General features: G+C 36.2%; 4 protein-coding genes across 6 annotated transcripts; 2 read left to right on the top strand and 2 right to left on the bottom strand.

Annotated features, from left to right (window-relative positions):
* Positions 1-85: 85 nt before the first annotated feature.
* Positions 86-971, top strand: PIG-C (phosphatidylinositol glycan anchor biosynthesis class C). The gene has a single exon (XM_034337541.2). The coding sequence runs from the start codon at positions 86-88 to the stop codon at positions 902-904; it is 819 nt and encodes a 272-aa protein (XP_034193432.1). The 3' UTR covers positions 905-971.
* Positions 763-8,000, bottom strand: Nup205 (nuclear pore complex protein Nup205). Of its 2 annotated transcripts, XM_076691734.1 has the most exons (7): positions 7,849-8,000; positions 7,524-7,687; positions 7,009-7,425; positions 6,645-6,936; positions 5,840-6,556; positions 1,546-5,487; positions 765-1,262 (listed from the first exon to the last, which is right to left on the bottom strand). In XM_076691734.1, exons 1-7 carry the CDS (start codon positions 7,856-7,858, stop codon positions 1,048-1,050), a joined length of 5,757 nt encoding a protein of 1,918 aa, XP_076547849.1. In that variant the 5' UTR covers positions 7,859-8,000; the 3' UTR covers positions 765-1,047. The 2 variants fall into 2 exon arrangements, with proteins under 2 accessions (XP_076547850.1, XP_076547849.1); XM_076691735.1 differs by lacking the exons at positions 7,009-7,425; positions 7,524-7,687; positions 7,849-8,000 and having other exon boundaries at positions 763-1,262; positions 6,643-6,776.
* Positions 8,001-8,521: 521 nt separating this feature from the next.
* Positions 8,522-12,049, top strand: Stt3A (catalytic subunit 3A of the oligosaccharyltransferase complex). The gene is made up of 12 exons (XM_034337518.2): positions 8,522-8,696; positions 9,073-9,226; positions 9,302-9,469; positions 9,549-9,709; positions 9,787-10,176; positions 10,252-10,405; positions 10,483-10,721; positions 10,798-10,962; positions 11,065-11,253; positions 11,348-11,567; positions 11,633-11,821; positions 11,904-12,049. The coding sequence occupies exons 2-12, from the start codon at positions 9,130-9,132 to the stop codon at positions 12,047-12,049; spliced, it is 2,118 nt and encodes a 705-aa protein (XP_034193409.1). The 5' UTR covers positions 8,522-8,696; positions 9,073-9,129.
* Positions 12,050-12,880: 831 nt separating this feature from the next.
* mop (tyrosine-protein phosphatase non-receptor type protein myopic) lies at positions 12,881-21,754 on the bottom strand. Of its 2 annotated transcripts, XM_034337506.2 has the most exons (14): positions 21,395-21,754; positions 21,009-21,211; positions 20,618-20,940; positions 20,403-20,515; positions 19,928-20,334; positions 19,017-19,364; positions 18,713-18,936; positions 18,237-18,472; positions 15,469-18,153; positions 15,125-15,403; positions 14,332-14,516; positions 13,952-14,250; positions 13,718-13,867; positions 12,881-13,021 (listed from the first exon to the last, which is right to left on the bottom strand). In XM_034337506.2, the coding sequence occupies exons 1-14, from the start codon at positions 21,479-21,481 to the stop codon at positions 12,891-12,893; spliced, it is 5,670 nt and encodes a 1,889-aa protein (XP_034193397.2). In that variant the 5' UTR covers positions 21,482-21,754; the 3' UTR covers positions 12,881-12,890. The 2 variants fall into 2 exon arrangements, with proteins under 2 accessions (XP_034193397.2, XP_034193399.2); XM_034337508.2 differs by lacking the exons at positions 21,009-21,211; positions 21,395-21,754 and having other exon boundaries at positions 20,403-20,532; positions 20,618-20,756.
* Between the last annotated feature and the right edge of the window lie 54 nt (positions 21,755-21,808).

Raw genomic sequence — 21,808 nt, 5'->3', positions numbered from 1 at the left:
AAAATGCTAACCTTTGGTAATAGTATTTAATCAACGAAATGATTGTAAATATTCATATGTCATTCAAATTTCATTAAAAACGAGTATGACCGAAGTACAGTGGCAGAAAAATTTATATGAAAATTATGGTTTACCAGACAATTATACAGATAGTACATTTTTGAAGCAATTGCGTAAAAATATAAAGCCAAACAATGTAACATTAATTGAGGCAATAACTTTCGGTGCTAGTGTATGTATTCAATTAAACATTGTAATTCTTTTCGTCATTATATTTATCTGGTTAAACAAAGAATGGACCAGTCCAAATATCATATTTATATCGGGTGTAATTTGTACAGTGTTTGGTTATTGTATCTTCTGCTTAAAAGAACCAAATACTTTGACCAAATTAACTAAAGATCTCAGAACTGTATTAATTTTTCTTACTTTCGGATATATTTTATCGCCAGTTTTAAAAACTTTGACCGAAACTATTAGTACAGATACAATTTATGCCATGACAATATTAATGTTTCTTGTACATTTAATATTTAGCAAATATGGTTCTTTGCAAATATCTTTATCAGATTCTTTATCTATTACATCTTCAATTTTTGGTTCCTTAATGTTAGCTTCCAGATTAGTATCTCCGTCTCATGCATTTTCTCTTCTAACAGTTTCTGTACAGTGTTTTGTTTTATTACCATTTTTAATGCATACATTAAGCAATAAAATATTTATTTCAACTTTATTAACATTTAGTACTTTATATCTTCTCTTATTTCTTTCGCAAACTCTATCTTATGTATTCATTATAACCACAGTATTTTTACATTTTATTTGTCCTTGTTGGTATATACAATGTCAAAGGTACAAGGATAATATTTATGGACCATGGGATGAGGCTGTAATCAGTTCTTAAATATTTAATTTATTAGCAGTAAACATTATAGTCGTAAATACTGTTGTAATACGATTTTGGCAGTCGATTGTAAATATACACGAGTATGTAAAAAAATATGTTCTTATATATTTTGAATCGATGTTGGGTACGTAAGTGTGCTGTTATTGTACAATTATAAACTGCAGTAGTCTTTTAATTCTTCTTACGAGAGCTTCGATAAAACTGTGATCCACTGTTGCGTATTCACTATGCGTATCCAGCAGCTGTGTAATAAAACTATCTGTAAACGTCGAAACGAGACCTTGTTTCAATTCCATTAGCGTTTCTGATGATACTTTCCACGCTACCATATCTTCGTCTATACCGCCGGAGGATACTAGAAAAATAGAAAAACAATTTGAAGATTTTGTAGGACACGATGACACATGGGGGAGGGTCAAAGGTTAGACCCCCCTCCGAGATAGGGGGGGGGGTCCCCGGTGTGTTCTTCAGAAATCTCGGGCCCTCCCTATAGCCACCGTGGAGGTTTTAGTGGGTAAAAATCCCACACTACCCCCGGCCCCTCCCCAGGGGGGCAGGGGGTGTCTTTTGAAGATTTCCTCCACGTAAAAAAAAAAGGACACGATGAAGTTTTACAACATAAATGTGTTCAGTTTTACCTTGCATTCGGCTATGCCGAGATACTACTTGTATCATGTAGAAATCTAAGTGGCTCCAAAGAATATACAAAGCATGTTCTATTATCAATGAACAATATTTGATGCATTGACGCTTCTCTTTAACCCAGCGATTTAATCGTTGTTCAACTATAACTCGTTGCTTCTGCACATCGAGCTTCGCTTCTTCCTCTGACATGTATTCCTTCAATTCTGTCGTACTCATTTCTCCTACGATCGCCGATTTCTTGATGAGAGTATCGATCTGAGGCAATTCAGAGTGTAACAAATTTGTAACAGATACAAGCTGATCAACAATCGTTCCCAAGTGTACACCACCCGACGTATCCTTCATTCTATCTTCTCTTCCCCCTGGTTTCGGTGTCAAATGTGGTTCAAACAGCACGTTCCTTATCTTTTGATCCATTCGACTGTGCTGCATCTGATTCCTTGTATACAACATAATATTGGCTACTATTTGAACAGAGAATATATGTTGTTGATTCGCATCCGTTTGCTCGTGACTTAAGCGTATAGGAGGTGGTTGCAATTGAAATTTGCACAATAACGACAACATTAATTTTTGTAGTCGATAAAGATGAGCACGAAGCTCTCTTATCCCAGTGACATCCTCCAATAGACGGTCGTCGAATTCGGTCCTCGTTAATTCCTCGTCCACTAATTTATACATATCAATGTTCGCTGATCTGGATATCACTCCTGTAAGGCAGGCAATCTCTTTCAAGAAAAGAGTGTTCGCTTTTGGGAAAGCGTTTCTTAAGACCATCTCGATGGTATCTCGATGACTCTGTAGAAAGCCACAAACTTGTATCGCACAGGATTGATTCTCTGTTCCCAGAGTGGTGAGCAAAGCATCGCAAAAATATAATGCTGGCAGAAAGATTTGCTGGTAACGTTGCCCGATAGAAGGTATGAAGGAATAATCACCCCCTTCGAAACCTATGTGAACGTCCGGATGATGATCAAAAACAACCATGCTCGACATGCACGATAAGATCTTATTCTCTAAAAGACTCTCAGCGCCCAATCTCGTAGAAGCCATTCTACAAAACGTTGCCATTTTTGCTTCGTACAAATACAGTGGCCTCAGTGTTGGAGGTTCTGGTTGTAACATATACCTCAACATGTTGTCAGATTCTAGCAGACTGTCTATCATATGCTTTAAATATCCTCTACTAGTTAAATAGATTATCCAAGCGTTGTCATAGTCCAATTCCAATATTTTATCTAAACAAGATAACGCCAACATTTTGCAGACGTCGTGACCACCGGAACAATTGTGGCACAAAATGTCCATCAACTGATTTCCAAAACTATTTATCACTTGTATCGTTGCATAACGGTGGGAACGTTCTTGAACAGGCATTACTCTGTTAACAGTACTGTCTAATTGGCTAACGTACATAAAGTCTACGATATTTGTACTTTCTGATTTTTCCAAACCGATCACGCAAAGGAAATTCAATAACGCTGCGTACAGATGAGTGATCACTTTCTGCGACGAAGCACCAGCATTCAAAATCCATTGCAATACATGGCTTAAAATAATCTTCATCATCGTCGTGTTCGAGGGTGACGATGGAAACGATTCGTTGTCGGTCTGTGTGATAAAACTGTTTCTTAAATGCACCAACAACATCAGAACCGTTCCAGATACCAAGGTTTTGATCTCGCTCAATGCTTCGCAAGATGTCATCTTTTGCAATAAATCGTGAGACAAATTCAACAGCAGATGCTGTTTCTGTGCCGTGGGTAGCTGTTGATTTGTCGCAACGCAGAATAGTATCTCTGTTGTCTGACACCAGCCTTCGACGAATTTTACAGTAGCATATGACAACAATTTGATCTGATTTCTCTTCAAAGCGTGCTGCAAAATTCTTTGTACTTCCTGCTGCATCAGATTCCGCTGTGTCGCAGTTGCACTGTTCTGAGTAACCGCTAATTCTTCGGTGATCAAGGAATGCAGTTTTCTGATATCTATAAGACGAGGTCCTCCTATCAAGGTAACCGGAACGCTACACCGTCCTAAAACCATTTCTACCTGTGACGGATCGAAAAAGTCTAGTACCAACGGTGGTTCCAATTGCAGTTGAAATTCAATGTAGTGCAACAGATCCATAAGAAGTTTCTGCGATGGAACGATCTGTCCCTTTTCTTGGCCAAAGTTCCCAACTAATCGTTGAACGAGTAAATTCTGCAAACTACCTCCAGCGACTCGCAATTCGATCGCAGCTATCTTCAACAGCCACGACATGCAACCAAGCTCTGTTGCTTTATTCTGACCTTCGAACGGTAACTTGGAGAGGTGACGTTGCACGAAATCTTGATTAATGCTAGTTCGCAAGAATCTCAGTACTGGGACCGATGTTTTGTTATTCGCAGCCAACGTGTGGAGGAAACAGTAACAAGCTTCGGTTATTTTATCACGACCACGCTCGAGGGATTGTTCAAGAATTCCTAATATAGAGTGGAGACACGTTCGAGGAAAGCCTAGAATACCAGGCTGCTGCAGTATCGTCTTTTTAATGTCTTTGATGTTGATGTCAAATCCTAACAGATAATGAGCAAGATTCGGTGTAGGTCGTGTAATGCTGTGCATCATCAGCAGTAGGATTCTCTCCTTGCAGCTACCAGTGTACTGCTTTTCGTTCGACTCGTTATCGTCGTCGAGAATAATATCTGCGTCTAAACATTCCACGAAACCGTGTCTAATATGCGTAGCTAAAGTCGGTGTGGCTGTGAACGTGGAAAGTAATTCTGAATCAGCCCCTGGCTCGTTCGTCACTTCGTGTATCACGCCAACAGCGTGAAACGCATGCTGTGGAAGCCAAGAACTGTAGAATATGTATTTGGCAACGTTTATCATATAATCAGGCTTCTTCGATTGGGGATCAACTTCTAAAAGCAATCTTGATAATCCAGTTAAGATTTTATGTATAGATTTTGCAGCAGCTAATTGCGACATGTAACTGTGCTGAGTTTTTAATCCTCTTTCCAGTATCTCCAAACAATACAATGTAGCATTTTCAAGATTCTTTTTACCTGGAAATGGTTCGTAGATGTCAAAATTACAGCAACCTTTATCAAGAACGTACAGTATAACGTGCAGTAGCTCCGACTTTGAATGCAACTGGGTCATTATATGATATCCCGGAGCGGAATTAACCACCGTTGTTTCTCCGCTCTGAAGTTCTACCTTACATCCAGTAAAATCCTCTACCGCTGGCTCGTACTGTTTGATCAGTTTTGAGAATATTTTTAAGCACCCCTCTGCCACTTCCCATTTTTCAGCTGGATTTTTGTACGATCGTGTGTGGAACTTTAAAAATACGGTGTTGATGATGAAGTGTAAGTACGGATCAAAACCAGGATTGCGTTGACCCATTCCTAATAATCGTGGTATAGGAAAGTCCGTGAGAACGTCTAATAGTTCTAACATTGCTCGCGTCAACGGATATTCGTCTTTCTTCGATTCGATCTCTTCCAATTCTGTCTGAACACCTCGCGGTTGATAGCTACTTATGGTTGGTATAGTTGAAAGTATCTGGGCAGCTTCTAAACTCTGCCATACAGTCGATGAACTTTCCGGTGATTTTGCTAGCGCGGCGAGAGTTCTTATTAAAACAGCTTTCAATGGAATTGATATTCCACAACTGACTAAACCGATCAGAGACGGTAATACTTTCCATCCAGGATGATCGCATATCGCGATTCTCGACATCTCGTCGTTCTTCGCGATCACCTGAACGACCAAAAGTACCGATTCAAGACCTTTCACTTCCTCGGGAGTGATACCTTTCAGGTGACTTCTCTGACGATACACGGTATCTTGGCTAGGCGGTAGTTCTTTTCTAAGATTAATGTAATAGCGGCTCAGAGAACTGAAGAAGTGATCCCAAGAAATTGTTGTTGATCCGGAAGTTCCTGTAAACAAAGTTAATGTATTACAGGGTGATCCTTTCGCTAGTGGAACCAAAGGAAGTGCTGCAACAATAGAATGAAGAAGTCGACATCCCATGACGGAGGTGGCCCCCTCCCTTTTTTCTTTTTACGTGGGGCGAATCTTCCAAAGACACCTCCAGCCCCCTGGGGAAGGGCCGGAGGTAAGGCGAGATTTTTACCCCTCTAAAACCCCCATGATGGCCACCTCCGTCAAGTAAGCGATGACAGAAATGGGATGTCGACTTCTTCATTCTATTGTTGCGGCACTTCCTTTGGATCCACTAGCGAGAGGATCATCTTAACTAGTTAGTTTCATTTTTATTAATATATTTACCATTTGGTTTAAGAAAATTAAACGCTTGTCGCGCTGCCTGCGGCGAAGACGCGAGAGACGCTATCATTTTAAGATACGGAACAAATAATCCTGCTGGCAATATTTCCCCGGCAAGACGTACAAATTTAAACAAAGCAACCTGTCTAGATGGCAAACGATTGATATAGGCTGGAGCGGATGCGTGCGTCGAGTCAGAATGGTGACACCAATAATCCATAACCAAATCCAATTTTAAAGGATCTTCTTTATATAATTCAGCTACGGTTAACATCAAATATTCGAAATGATTATCTAGATTCAGAGGTGGCTCGATACCCTCTTGCTGATATGCTTGAATCAAACGCATAGATTCGTCTGCTCTATTTCGCAATTCCTTCACTTTCATAGGCATTAGCAATATAAAATCAGAAATGAGAGAGTGAAAATAACGTATATAAAATTCTTCGTAATAGATGATTTTGTTCTTGAACAATACTTCGGCCATAAAATGAAAGCATTTATTCGACAAAGCCGTTTCCAACAATCTTTCGTCTTCTGTGGTTATGTTCAAAAGTTGCACGCTGCTCGCAGTCTTGATCGTTGCCAAAGCAACTGCAAATGCAAATTGTATTACTCCGCACAATCCGGCATTTTCCCAACTGACGTTAGCTGATAATTTCTTGTACAATTCTTCGTGTGCTCCTCTTTCTGCGATTAACGGCATAGAATTTATCAATTCTGGAAAAAAAAGGAGAAACCACTGAATAGTATAACAAGGTTCAAGATAAAAATTATTTCTACGATCGTATGACAAATGTTATTACACCTTCCCCGTTCTCGCGACTGTGTAACGAACTAAAATTAATTGCGTTTAATACACTCATTATGATCGCAAGAGTGACTTTATCTGGACCTCCTTCACCTGCTTCGGATACTATTTGTTTTGTTTGTAAATAAGGTACCAAGTGAAATAAGATTTCATTTGGCAATGAAGACTGAGCAGACCATAGATATAAAATGTCGGCCAAGTCTTGTCTAGAATCGTTGTAAAGTTTCATCACCATATAACGATGTTTCGATCCTCCTAATGCACGATTTTTCTCTAACAATTCTTGTTCCTATCAAATGTGAAATAATAATTTAATTACTGTAGATTTATAATAAAAATTTTAGTATGTATCCTAAAATACCTTCAAAGGATCCATGGTTTCCAATAAAGAGACAATCCTATGTAATAAACCATCTTTTTCCAATTTATTTGTATATTCCGTAATATGTCTTAAAAGAGCAATCGGGGCATCGATTTTCCAGCTATGTCCCATTCTAGCTTGTACCAGCATTCTTAAAGTTGACGTGAGTGCTTTCTTTCCATCATAGTATAATAAAATAGCTGTTAATCCCCGAGGTAACCCAGGATGATGAGACATTTGCAACTGGGCAGTACATAAAAGATCCAATGCCATGAATTCATTAAGCTCATACATGTCTGATATAATTAGCGTTTCATCAACTAATTCTTTTGATAATAATTGATATCCTAAGCCAGGAAGCGTGATACCCTCAATTGCTCCTTTCGTTATTTCTTCCCGGCTATTTGCATTTGGAGGCTACAATTAAATACATCTTAAATCACATAACATAAAAATTTGTAACATTTTTATCGTTACTTGTAATATTGCTCAAATCCCATTACGCTATCACTTACAGGATTTTTTAACAGAGTAAGAAAATTTTGTCTATGGTTTCTCAAAGCTTCTATAAATTCATGATATTGAAGATCATGGGTAGTTGGAGAAGATGTAATGTACCGTTCTACAAGACTTTGTAATTCCTTGTACGGAGTCCACATGTCCTCTGTTGTTCCTTTTTCTATAATGTATATAAGAAAACATTTAGTTCTTTGTTATTATTTTATGCAATTACATATTTTGTAATAATGTGAAAATTTATCCTCATGTATTACACAGTGAAGGTTAGATATTTCATTTAGTATTGAAAGAATATATATACTCATAGAAATTAAAAATTACCTTCAGACATGTTTGCAGAATAAATGAAACGTTATAAAAGTGTAAATCTGCTGGAGCTAAATATCGTACTTATATTTACTAGAAGCAAAGAAATCTCGTGCAACATAATACAAATACCGGTCCTCTGGCGGGAATCGTAGACTTATTGCAGTGACTACAGATACAAGAAGACTGGACATGCTTTGTTACCGAAGGGTGGTTATTTTTGGGGAGTGCGGCTCCCCAGTATGAAGAGAGGGCTAAACTTCCGAAAACTTCCATGCTCCGAATTGGCTCAAATTTTGAAAATAGATTCTTGTTTGATAAAAATGATGATTGCGAGAAGGATTTTTGGCGACTCGAAAAAAAATTTGTTATCACATGAATGTCACTATTTTACCGGCATAGTATCTGTATCTCTGAGGGGATGCGGTTGAGGCTGTTCAAGATGACGCAAGGATCTTCGGGAAGCAATTTTATTTTCAATTCAAAAATTAATATTTTTATATCTCGTGGTACCAAATAATATCTATTGCCTTTAATTTAAATACTTTTGCTTTATTTTCTCAATTAATACATTTGTACATTTATATTCGGTGATTTGTTTCATTTTATCAGATATGCGAGTAGGATAACTAGTAGTCAATTTTGATCTATGCTTTTTTTCGTTCGACTCGCGCTGTTCTGAGTTAGTAATTTAAATGATATTGTTATTTTATTACTTTTCTTATATTGTAAGATTCATAAATTCGTAAGTTCACATTACGACCTACATAATATTTATAAAATTACGCAAATGTACGATGCAGAAGAGTAAATTATATATGATTCAGAATATATGTACATATGTCGCCGGCCGGTAATTTTGTGTACGTGGTCAGTTTTTAGATAGACGGCATCATTTAAATTTTCGTAATTTCATTTTTCAGCACGTAAATGCTATGCTTTATTGAAGTAGTATTTTCACCGCTGTATTAATAGATTTTGATGTGTTGAATATTGAACATTTTTAAACATCTTTACATCAATAAGAAAGCTTAACCTAACGTTGAATGACAAACGCCATGTGTTCTTCATAACACTTTTTGTTATTATAGTTTTTTTAATATACATTAGAAATCCTTCCTGTTTATATTTCTAAAATGTTTGATGGATTTCGGCATGTGAAACAATTATAATTTTTATCCTGAATAAGGGATATTGTTTATATCAAAACAAGTAATGTATATTTTTCATTTTGTGTAGATGAATTAAACAAAGGTGGTGGCTTGACCGCTTGGAAAGGTACCTCAAAGTCTCAAAATGACTGCATTAATGAAGACAAGAGGTTTACGTATGTCTGCGCAAAAGCAGGAAACGCTTTTAAAATTGACTGTGTTATCCCTTGCAGCAATATTATGTAAGATTTCTAATTGCAGAAGATATTCTTACAATATTTTATATATTTGTACATGAAATATTATTTTTTTTTTAGCATTTGCTACAAGGTTGTTTTCAGTACTAAGATTTGAGAGCGTTATTCACGAATTTGATCCATATTTTAACTATCGCACAACAAAGTACTTAGCTGAAAATGGATTTTATAGTTTTCATAATTGGTTTGATGATCGAGTTTGGTATCCTTTAGGCAGGATAATTGGAGGTATGCGCCGTTTTAATTCATACTGTATATATCTAGTTTTTGTAATATAAATATAACACAAGTTTAATATTTTTCACAGGAACAATATATCCTGGTTTAATGATAACATCAGCAGCATTATACCGACTTTTATGGTTATTAAATATTACTTTAGATATACGTACTATTTGTGTCTTCCTTGCTCCATTATTTTCTAGTTTAACAACAATCATTACTTACATGCTTACCAAAGAACTGAAGGTAAAGGTTTTCAAATAAGATATTTTTATTATGCCAATACAGTAAATCATACATTTTTTTCTATTCATAATTTGAAGGATTCTGCATCAGGATTGTTCGCTGCAGCTATGATAGCAATTGTTCCTGGTTATATATCACGATCAGTGGCAGGATCTTACGATAACGAGGGCATAGCTATCTTTTGTATGTTATTTACATATTACATGTGGATCAAAGCGGTTAAAACAGGAGCAATTTATTGGGCTACGTGCGCTGCTCTTGCATATTTTTATATGGTGTCTTCTTGGGGTGGTTACGTGTTTCTGATTAATTTAATTCCTTTACACGTTTTAACGTTAATGGTAACTGGTAGATTTTCTCATAGAATCTACGTTGCATACAGTATTTTATACTGTTTAGGAACAATTTTATCCATGCAAATATCATTTGTTGGATTTCAACCTGTTCAAAGTTCTGAGCACATGCTTGTAAGTATAAGCTACAGTTGCATTAATTTAAATTAAAAAAATGTTTCGTATAAATCTACCTTTTATTACTTACAGGCATTAGGAGTTTTTGGGCTTTGTCAGATTCATGCTCTAGTTGATTATTTACGCAGTAAAGTGTCACAGGACGACTTTGAAGTATTATTCCGTGGACTTGTTATTTCTGCTGTCACCATTTCATTCGTTTTGGGCGTTATTTTAACGATAACTGGTATACATAATGTTAAACAATGATTTTTCATAAGTTACGAGGCAAGTTAACTTCTAAATTTATTGATTTTATTTAAGGAAAAATATCGCCTTGGACCGGACGTTTTTATTCACTTTTGGATCCATCTTACGCAAAAAATCATATACCCATAATTGCTTCCGTTTCGGAGCATCAACCAACATCGTGGAGCTCGTTTTACTTCGATCTTCAGATTTTAGTGTTCTTATTTCCATTAGGTTTATACTTTTGTTTCTCAAAATTAACGGACTCTAATATTTTTCTTATTCTATATGGAGTCACGAGTTTGTACTTTGCTGTGAGTATAATTGTACTTCAAATTTACATTGCAAAGAAATTGAAGTTATTGTTTGAATATTTCTTGAATTGTGCAGGGTGTAATGGTTCGTTTGATGTTAGTCCTTGCTCCTGTAATGTGTATTCTGGGTGGAATCGGAGCCTCCTCTTTACTTGTTACTTACATGAAACAATTAGACAGAGGAAAAGTTAGCGATAAAAAGTCTAAAAAGTTTGAAAGTAATTACGTACTCAGAAGTGAGGTAATAATATCAATCGTAATAAAAATATATACATGCATATACACACACACACACATACAATGAAATAAATGTTATAATATATGTCTGTATATTCGTTTTCAGATTGCTACGTTTTTCATAACCCTAATGTGCATTCTGTTCTTTTCATATGTCATTCACTGTACATGGGTTACAGCGGAAGCTTATAGTTCGCCTAGTATTGTACTATCAGCACGTTCTCCCGACGGTGGTCGAATGATATTCGATGATTTCAGAGAAGCATATTACTGGTTACGCATGAACACACCAGAAGTAATTTCGTAGTATTTTGAATAATTCAGAAATAAAGAAACAAAGAAATAAAATTGTCATGTATAACATTTGGAACTGTATTTTTTAAATGCAGAATGCCAAGGTGATGTCCTGGTGGGATTATGGATATCAGATCACAGCAATGGCGAATCGTACGATCTTAGTGGACAATAATACATGGAATAATACTCACATATCAAGGGTTGGTCAGGCAATGGCAAGTTCTGAGGAGAAAGCTTATGAAATAATGAGAGAACTAGATGTTAATTATGTTCTTGTTATTTTTGGAGGACTTACGGGCTATTCGTCCGACGGTAAGGTCAAAAATCAGATGAAGTAACTAAAAATGTAACTACATTTCAACTGATTACAATTTCAGATATTAATAAGTTCCTGTGGATGGTACGGATCGGTGGAAGCACTGAAAAAGGAAAATCAATAACAGAATGGGATTATTATAATTCAGCAGGGGAGTTCAGAGTTGATAAAGAGGGTTCTCCAGTTTTGCTCAATTGTCTTATGTACAAAATGTGTTATTATAGATTTGGTCAGGTTTATACCGAAGGGGGTAAGTTTTTTTAACCATTTAAGTCACTAGTATAAATACAGTGTATAATATTTTATTTATAATAATTTTAATCATTAAACAGGAAAACCTTCTGGGTATGACAGAGTCAGAAATATGGAAATCGGTAATAAAGATTTTGAGTTAGATACGTTAGAAGAAGCCTACACCACAGAACATTGGCTTGTACGAATTTACAAAGTGAAAGATTTGAAAAATAGAGGAATTTAAAAATGATGAATTAGTAACAAAGGAGTAACGGTACCACAACTTTTGTAAATTTTTTCATAAAATTCCATTCACTTATAAGTTTTATAATTATCTATAAGATACCAACGTGGCACTAAATACAGAATTACATATTTCTATGAACAGCAGTGCAATCGAAACTTTTATAAAAGACGTATAAAATCCTCGCCATAAACATTAATTTAGTAAATGTAATTATCGATTCATAAGATAATTTAGTTTTGAAAGTAATATTTGTTTCGAACGAAAAAAGCGAACAACATATTTATTCTAATAGCGTCTATTAAAATATATTCCAACACTTGTATGTTGAATGGTCTTTGTAGTATATACGATTTTGTTAAGTTCTTGGATAAGCCTTTGTCATTCTCCTCGGGTCCGCTTTCGAGGAGGGGTGGGAACCCGGTGAAGCGCGATACTGTAAAATTTACGGTTCATATATTTCAAGGTGCATGTCTGTACTCATAGCTTTTGTTTTGTAAACGTGTACAGACATGCGTGGTCACCGGTGAGAGTAAAAAAATAAATGTGAACAGACAGAATTTGTTTTTATACATATATTTTATTTGAGATTTTTATTTGTTTCGCAGACTGTAAAATCTTTAAAACTTAAATATTAAGAAATATTTGAACAATAAGTCTTTTGCTTCGGATACCAAGTCAATTATGTTAATATGAATTGCATCGTTTATACACTGCCGTAATAATAACCACCTTAATATTTTTATTACTGTTAAGTTTAGAAACAGGAATGGAAATGTTCAATTAAATAATAAATTTATTAATTGGTGCATAGTAAAATTTCGTTTGTAAATATGTTCGATTATCTTCTAATAGACCATAAAGGATCTAGTTGACTTAAAGGGTCAATCGCTGTTCCTTCTTTAGATTTTTCTTGAATCGACGTTGAAGTTGAATGAGCTGCACCGCTACTGATACTACCTTTTTGTCGACCTAAAGTTCCAAACCATATTTCACTACCAGAAATAACGATTTCTTGTACATTAGGGAAGTGCGGGTACTAGATATTACGGGCTCGGGCGGGCGTCCGATAAATGAGTGCAGTCGGGTTGATTCGGACCAGGTTGATTATGGCCAGCTCCCGCGGGCCAACTCTCATGTATTTTACAAGTATTATTTTTCCACGTAATAAAAATTATCTTATTCCAAAATTCCATATAAAACAGATTTTGCACATGCTTATTACAAGTACATATTAACATAAGTATTGTGGAGGACGGCAGAGAGGCAAGAGGAGATACTACGCATGCATCGACTGACCCCTTAGTTTTACACGAGCCTGATTAGTAGATGTGACCGCGTCGACCAATCATACGTTACGGCCGACGTCACGTGTGAGTTGAGGTGGGGCGCGGCCAATCAGACTGCGTTATTCTCATGGGACTTGTGATCGGTGGACAGTACTTACATAACAGTTGGATCGCGGGCCGCGGGAGCTCGTCCGAGTCAGCCCGATTGTACCCGATCGAACCCGAAATAGTCGGGCTACCCGACTGCGCGCATGTATTGGACGCTCGCCCGAGCCCGCCCGATGTTTTCCGAACCGACCCGACTAGTCGGGAACCCGGCACATTAGTCGGGCCGCACATCCCTAATTTACATACATTAATTCCTACCATAGCAACATACCTTGATGCTCATCATCGGAACGCTGGGCATTAATACCAAGACTTTGAAGGAAATCATCGGAAGGATGCATTTTCCTCGATGTTTTGTCCTTGCTTCCTTTGAATCCTTCGAAGTTTTCAAACGTTGAACGAGTAGACGATAAAATACCACCTGCAATTTGAAGCGTGTTCGGTTTTTTTCTTTTTAGTTCATTCATTTAAAATAAGTTGAAGACGATAAGAAGGTAATCTTTACGTTTCATTAAAATGTCTTGAGCATGATACAATACTAGCTGATACGCAAATAGCAGGGACTCCTTATTTACAACTTGTTTACGACACTTCAAAAGCCCCTTGAATACAAGTGGTACATTGACTATTCCACAACCAGCACGTATATGACACAACGTTGATGCTGCTACAAGGAACAAGCTACTTAATGCTCCACCGTCCCAACAATGTACCACTATTGGTTTTGAACAACGTCTCAATGCTTGTTCTGTCATTACGTCTGTTGCAAATGTAAGCAATGGGCCAGGACTGCTAGGGAAACCACTGAAAATAATAAAATGTTACATAAGCACGAAGTTGTGATTCAGGTTGAAAGTAAAAAGCAAATGTGCGTTAAAGACTTACTTGGTAGGCCATGCAAGAAACTGCATATGCACCACAGTCTTTTCTAATTTTTTCTTAGTATTATGTATAGAAATGATTCTCTGGATATAAGAAATATGATTTACTCTTTTCTTCAATAAAATTGTAAAGCTACCAACGTTTAGAATATCTTCCTCGTTTATAGGCCAATATATTTCATTGTTTAACTGTGAAGAAATAGAAACGTATTAGTTTACAAGGAGAGTGCATGGTAGTGGAAATCGCTTTTGGAATGACACTAGGTGGAAGTTGTAGTATACATATAGGGTTACAAAACCCTAATGCGTTTCTTCAGAACGGGCAAATATTTCCACAATACAAAAATATAAAAACACTGGTGAAAAATAGGATTAGAATAAGAAAATGTTATGTTATAAGTGCATTTGTAATTTTAAAATTTATGTAAAATAATGTATAACGTATACCATATAATGTGTATAATATGGAAGTATACTTTCACAACAAAAATTAGTAAAAAAAAAGAAAAAAATATTATTCACAAGTTTGGATTCGAACCCGCTCTACCACTTCAGCCCCGGAACTGTCCTGGGAACAACACTTACCTGCATGACACCATATACGCGAGGATACCAGAAACTTTACATTAAAATATCTCAAAAATGAAGGCCCATTCTGAAGAAACCCATTAGGGTTTTGTAACCCTATATGTATATTACAACTTCCACCTAGTGCCATTCCAAAAGCGATTTCTACTACCGTGCACTCCCCTTGTTAGATTTTAGAATCTATGTATTCGCGTAAAATATAAACTTACCTGTGCATCGGATACCAAACAGGCGATTATCTCGCTTTCTTGTTCCCAAATCATCGTCCAAAACACTTCCAATTTCTCTGGTAGCGGTGTTTGAGTAATGATAAATGTTATCGGTATCCATTGTGTAATTTCCATGATGTTGGAAGCATTGATGTAATTTGAAACATCCGGTGATAATATTTGTACCCTTGTTGTATCATAAGGAATACATTCCGTTGTTCTATTTTCGGAGGAATGCGCTAATGCTACTGTACACGATTGTTTTCCACTTTCTCTTTCCTGAAATTAAAAGACGTACCTCAATAACGTTATAAACAGGATGTTTTATATTTCTAAAAGCTTACTTCAAATTCTTGAACTTCTTTCCATTTTATATCAAGATTAATTGCTCCGCTTAATGTTTTGACAAGTAGGCTATCAACAAATTTTTCATATTTTTCAACTTCACTAATAAATTTTTGTAACGCTGCTGGATCTCCTAAAGGATCTTTTTTCGGTTGTACATCGTTCGACCATGTATCCCATACAATTTGCAAATTTTCATTCTCCATTTTATCTTCAATTACAGTAGCAGGCTGAGTGTTGGATTGTTCGTTCTCCTTTCTCTTCTCTTTATCATTCTCATTAACCACATCTTTTGGTACAGCTTCTTCTTGTTGAACTTTAAGGGGACGTACTTCTGGCACTAAGGGTGCATGATTTATCGTAACGTCGAGGTCAGAAAGTAAATCCACATTGGATTTCTCTGATGATTTCGTGGTAGATTTGGTAGGATTTCCGCTAGTCGTTGTACTTGTTCCATTGTTAACAGCTTGCATGTACGTTTGGTTGTAATTAGTATAATTTTCGTTTTTACTGGTAGACCCTTGATTTTGCATTTGAAGACCATAAGGTGTAGAATAATAAATATCACTTGAACTCTGAGGTTGGTACCCTTGTCCTGAATATTGAGAAGATGGAGTCTGACTGACCATAGAATTATTGCTAGCATTCGTGTATCTCGCGTTACTTTCTTGTTGTTGGTAAACGTTTAAGCTTGTTTCCGACGTTGATTCCGATGATTGTTGCGACGACACTTGAAGTGGTTGCGAGGCCTGAAGGTTACTGGGATTGTATTCGTAACACTGACTAGTAGTATTATACGTGTAACCCATTTGATGTTTATAAGGTTCTGTCATTACAGTAGTTCCTTGCGTTCTTTGCATGTAATTATTCCTTTGATTGTACATATTTGGATAATCAACGTATTCGTAATAATGCGATTGTTGAGGATATTGGTATGCTTGCGAGTAATTATGGATATTCGTAGACGATTTTGTATGACTCTGAATTATTTCAGGATTGGTAGAACAATTTGTATACGAGTAGGTGTTACAGGCTTCCGTGGGTAACACGGCCTGTGTATACGAAACTCCACTTCCGTGCTGTAAACTGTGATAAGTACTAGGATAATTTAATGCGGTATCGTTGATAGGTACCTGTGATCCATATTGATACGTTATATCCGTATAAATTTTACTCTGTTCCGTAGCATTCTGTTGCGGATATTGTGCAATACTGGAATTGTGTAAATTCGAAGCATACGAAGTAGGTATGTTGTTCACTGGAACGGTCAACGAAGTCGTAGAATGAACAGACTGAGGGACGTTTGTGTTCATATATTGTGTTGGTATATAATGAGCAGTAGCAGCGATGTTCGTAGCTTCGGACGTATTCTGAGTTGTCGTCACTTGCTGAGAATATTGTTCAGGTACATTGTAGTACATCTTAGGTCCGTAATTTTGAGAACAGACAATTTCATTCTGATTAACTTGGGGAAGCGTATAATTTTGTATCTGTGGACTATCAGCCGGTATTACATGTTGACCTCTAACGGCCTGAAGAGATTCTTGTGGAACAAGGTTTGACTGAGGTTCTGGCTTGTATTGTTGCGCTACCTGTTGATTCATGGTAGCATAATGATGCGCCTGTATATCCGCCGTTTTATTAACTATACTCGACGAAGGCATAGACGCTTGTGCTCCTGTCGACGTTTGAGAAATTATTTCATTCTGAATGATATTACCAGTCTTATCTAGATTAGAATATTGCTGAGCAACATTGTATTCGGCGTAATCGATCGAAGGCTGATACGTATCGTATTGCAATGTAATTCCGGGATAGTTATACTGAGCTTGAGTATTAGAATACGCGTGTTGTCCATCCATAGTTACAGGATACTGTCCATTCGATGGAAAAGAATTTACTGGATACTGCCCAGTCGTATTTGCTATATCAGTAGCCGTACTCGTTGCAATCATTTGTGGATAAGCATTTGCAGGATCCGAGTTATTTATTTGCATATAATTTTGATTTAAACCACTGCTCGCAGTGATGGCATTTTCATTATACGCAGAAGCTTCGTGAGGATAAGGCAAACTTGTTTTATAATCTGTGTAGTTTGTGGGATAATACTGCTGCATTTTTGCAGCTGACATTGCATCCAATACAGGAATGCCAGCCGAATGCACCGCTGCACTTTTATCCATTGCATCGTTCATGTATGATTTTACCGTTGCGTCTACTTGACCTTGTTTCTGTCCTTTATATATATTATAATATTGATTTGGAATATTCTCGGTTCTGCTGTTTAAGTAATCCTTTAATTTAAGCCCGCTACCGGCTCGACTACGGATCTGATCGTAATTAGCGGATATCACTGTATCGCTCTTTTCTTGGGAATTTTTGTTACTATCCTGAGCAAGTATATGCTCGCGTTCTTCTTCCTGTACCTTGCACGTGCTCTTCACTCTCTGAAGTAATTTTGAAACATTTATTTCTAACTTTCTATAAAACTCAAGCCCTTTGCTGGATTTCGCCAATAAATCTTCGTAAGCATCGTAAGAACTGATTAAGGAAGAGATAATGTGCTCTCGACGTTTCAGTATCTCCTCGACTCCTTTCCGCACATTAGCAGTTTGAGCATACGAATCAGTCAATACTGCTAAAATGTTATCCTGTGCAGCTAAATTTTGTTCCAACAATGTTACCTGTAATGGTAAATTCCTTTTCATAAATAACCTTTATAACGGAACAAAAATAGACCAGATTTTATAGAAACGTATGTACTAACTAGAGTTTGATGTTTGCTAAGTTGATCTGCAAATAAACGATCCAAGGGTCCAGAATCGGACGTAGCAGTAACTAGCAAACGCGTCAGATCATCCTGTGCGATTGAATCCCGTAATTTCGTATGCAATTCATTTCTTTGTCTACGCATCTCGTCCACTTTATTTAGAATGCGTTTTAATTCTTTAGTATGCATTCGTTCCAATTCAATCGCGGTATGAGATTTTTCAGTGTTTTGTTCTACCAGAAAAAATTGACATAAATCAGCAATATGTACTATTAATTATAGATTTTAATTATTAAATTATTATTTATTTTAAATTAATTTTTAAATCTAGTTCAACCGCTATTGCTGGCACTAAATTTAAATCTAATAAAATTATTTTCCACTTAAAACTTTCATTTAAATAAAAGTATTTTATATTAATTAATTCAATATATTTTATTATTTAAATAATATATATTAAATATGTAAAATACCTGATAGGTATGCGCTCGGCGAAGGTACATGGTTCATAAGCTCGGCGAGAGGTTGGGAAAGTATTTTTAAATTCTTCACGTGCATTGTTATCGCTTTGTGAAGAGCATGATTACTTTCCGAAGCTTTATTATGAGCCTCTTCGTATTTTTTAGCTTCTCTGGTTAAATCGGTAGCCACTATCGACGGCGGTCTTTTTCCAACTGCATCCTGATACTGTTTTTCTCTACAAGAATGAAAGAAACTCGATTACTTTAATTATTACGATTAATTTTACTTAAAATTTTTGTACGATTAGATGGTAACTTTAATTCTTCGTCGAGAAGAAGTTTTTTGATTTCTTTTAATATCTTCTCGACATCTTGGCTGGTATTCGATAATTTTTCCATTATGTCAATCAGTTCTTGAATGACGTGTTGTTTCGCATTTAAGGCTGCGCATCTCTCAATTAATTCGTCGGGAAGGGGTAAACGCTCCCATTCTGTGGTTTGAACATCCGGATCCCATAAACTCAGGTGCTCTAATTTCAAAGATGTCAAATACGTATTGAGCTGCTGATCTTTCTCCTCGATCTTACTACCAACGGATCGTAGTATTTTTGCTTTTTCTTCCGAGTATAAAGAACTTGCTTCGTGTACTTTCATTGGTACCAGTCTGTGTTAAATAGAAAAAATAATGAAGCCAAATTTGTAATACTTTATTGACCATACGGTTGAATTTAAGAAAATGGGGTACCCACCGATAGAGCTGATTTTTTTACCATAGATAGCCCCTGACCTGGTGATTCCAATGGTGGTCATCCTATCCCTTAACTCTCACCCTCCGCTCCCTCAAGGGTCAAAAACTGAAATGATTCCAAAAAGTGGTTTTTTGCACCGATCTCAGTGAGTACATCATTCCCAAAATAAATTTTTAAAAAATAAAAGAAATAAAAATAAAAAATACTAACCTAACCTAACCCAATCTGAAATGATCCTACAAGTAATTCAAACTCAGTAATTCATAGGAAATTTTTTGGAAATTATGTACTCACTGAGATCGGTGCAAAAAACCACTTTTTGGACCATTTCAGTTTTTGACCCCTGGTGGGGGAGAGGGGGGAGTTATGGGATAGGATGACCACCATTGGAATCGATAGATCAAGGGCTATCTATGGGAAAAAAATCAGTTCGATCGGGGAGTACCCCATTTTCTTAAATCCAACCGACAATACTTACCTGGCAAATATATCAGGGCCTGAAACTTCAGGATCATTAATACTGAACGATATTCCTTTAACTAAAGAAGCACCCTTTACTGTGGGTAGTGTTTCCTTTTCAGGTATTTCCTCATGGTATATAAATTCATTTTCATTTTTCGCTGCTTTACGTTTTCCTTCTATCACGTCATTCGTGAATGTAAGCGCCTCTTCTACGATTGTTTTCTCCTCGGTCGACCCGGTTATACCGATCGAACCTTTTGCACTTGTGTAAATTAATTGCGCTTCGTTTAGAGACGCTAATGCAACGTTATAAAATGCTACTCTTTCTCCCATTTTTCTTTGTTCTTCAGCTGCCAATCCTTGATATAAATGAGTAACAGCTAGGTGATAAGCCTTTTTGAATTTTACATAACGTTTCCAGCTCTGGAAAAACGAAAGTTGATCTTTTAGCATTTCATAATTCCATTATGGAAAATAATTTCGGTAGGTACCTTATAAATTTTAGTACCAACTGTATCTGAAATTGTTCCATCTTCGCTTCCACCTTGTTCAAGCGTACTTAATGCCAGAGTAAAATAATCCACTATCTGTCTTGCGACTTTTGCTGCATGATACATATATCTTGTAGAATGATACACAAGAGCAGACAATTAAAGCCACAAAAAGTTTAATATATCTATGCAATTTTTATTTGTTTCATACTTACCTACAATGGTAGGTTTCCGATTATCAAGCATACTCTTTTCTAATATACATTCCTGAGCTTGAGCTAAACAAAGTTGATGCATAAATGTCATTAATTCCGGCGCTAAATCCACACCAGATGGCTGTGGATAGCTATTTTTCAAATGCTCAAACGCCCATGCTGCGCACTGAAAATGAGCACAAGCCATCTTCATACCATCAGCAGATGTCCTTTCTGTACGCGCACCCAGCTGAGTATGCATCGAACCGATATTATACAAGATTGAAATTATTTCAAAACGAATATTTGCTAGCGAACAAACCATGTTCGCGTATGTGTCTCTCCTAATAGAAATCACAAATATTTAGGTTATTGACCTTTGTTAAATTCCAATATCTAAGCATTCTTTTACCATGTAAACGTAATTGCTGCTGCACCATCCTTTCCCATAGGAAATCTACTCTGAAGAAAATGTAACTGACAATAATATTTTTTTAACAATAAACAGCCTGCCATATCTATGGGTGGTCGTATAGCCATTGCCCGTAAACTTTCCAACTGATGTATTTCGTTTGTGTATGACTCTGCATCTTCATTGTAAAAATCACGTATATACTGAAAGATGAGATATAATAAAAATCATTATAATTTCATTTAACTTGGATGAATTGCTATGAAGTAATAAATGATTATCCAATTAAAACAAGTAAAAGAAAAACAATAATTTGATACTTCGAATAATAAAAATAAATAGTAAAAATTAATAATATTATGATTCAAAGTATCAATTGTTGATACCTGTTTCAACTTTGGTCCAAATGTAGTGGGTTCCGGACTAATTTTTAATTGAAAAGATATCATAGGTAACCGCGGTACCGCTTCCATGGTAAATTATTTATTAAATTGTTATCTTTTGGAAATTTCGGTAAACTGACAGCTGATTATCTGTCAAACTCGTAGAAAACGGATTTGTTCGTTGAACATACTTTTCGCTATCACCAGCTATCACGTATTTGTGACGATTTGTCTTTGGGCAAATATTCATGGTTGAAAGTAGTTGCGTCACGTAATTTTTTTATGTTAAAATTCATATTTTATTTGAAATAATGACTTACAATCCTTTGTATTGTCAGTTATCAACGAAAATTTTGGAAACAATGGAATATTGACGAAAAATGTTTAGAAACTTCTAATCCTCGAAAGATCGTTTTT

This window comes from Osmia lignaria, chromosome 13 (genome assembly GCF_051020975.1).
Source record: "Osmia lignaria lignaria isolate PbOS001 chromosome 13, iyOsmLign1, whole genome shotgun sequence".
NCBI classification, from domain to species: domain Eukaryota; kingdom Metazoa; phylum Arthropoda; class Insecta; order Hymenoptera; family Megachilidae; genus Osmia; species Osmia lignaria.
This window is presented reverse-complemented; position numbering and strand designations above follow the sequence as displayed.

What these genes read in the sequence shown, in the direction of transcription:
- PIG-C (XM_034337541.2), top strand. Translation starts at nt 86, where the DNA reads ATGACCGAAGTACAGTGGCAGAAAAATTTATATGAAAATTATGGTTTA.
- Nup205 (XM_076691734.1), bottom strand. An exon ending in AAACCATGGATCCTTTGAAG is followed by an intron (nt 6,937 to 7,008) that starts GTATTTTAGGAT and finishes CACATTTGATAG; the next exon opens with GAACAAGAATTGTTAGAGAA. An exon ending in CAGTCGCGAGAACGGGGAAG is followed by an intron (nt 6,557 to 6,644) that starts GTGTAATAACAT and finishes TTTTTTTTCCAG; the next exon opens with AATTGATAAATTCTATGCCG.
- Stt3A (XM_034337518.2), top strand. Translation starts at nt 9,130, where the DNA reads ATGACTGCATTAATGAAGACAAGAGGTTTACGTATGTCTGCGCAAAAG. An exon ending in ATCCCTTGCAGCAATATTAT is followed by an intron (nt 9,227 to 9,301) that starts GTAAGATTTCTA and finishes TTTTTTTTTTAG; the next exon opens with CATTTGCTACAAGGTTGTTT. An exon ending in TACGCATGAACACACCAGAA is followed by an intron (nt 11,254 to 11,347) that starts GTAATTTCGTAG and finishes TTTTAAATGCAG; the next exon opens with AATGCCAAGGTGATGTCCTG.
- mop (XM_034337506.2), bottom strand. Translation starts at nt 21,481, where the DNA reads ATGGAAGCGGTACCGCGGTTACCTATGATATCTTTTCAATTAAAAATT. An exon ending in GGCCCTGATATATTTGCCAG is followed by an intron (nt 19,365 to 19,927) that starts GTAAGTATTGTC and finishes TATTTAACACAG; the next exon opens with ACTGGTACCAATGAAAGTAC. An exon ending in TTTCTTGCATGGCCTACCAA is followed by an intron (nt 14,251 to 14,331) that starts GTAAGTCTTTAA and finishes TATTATTTTCAG; the next exon opens with TGGTTTCCCTAGCAGTCCTG.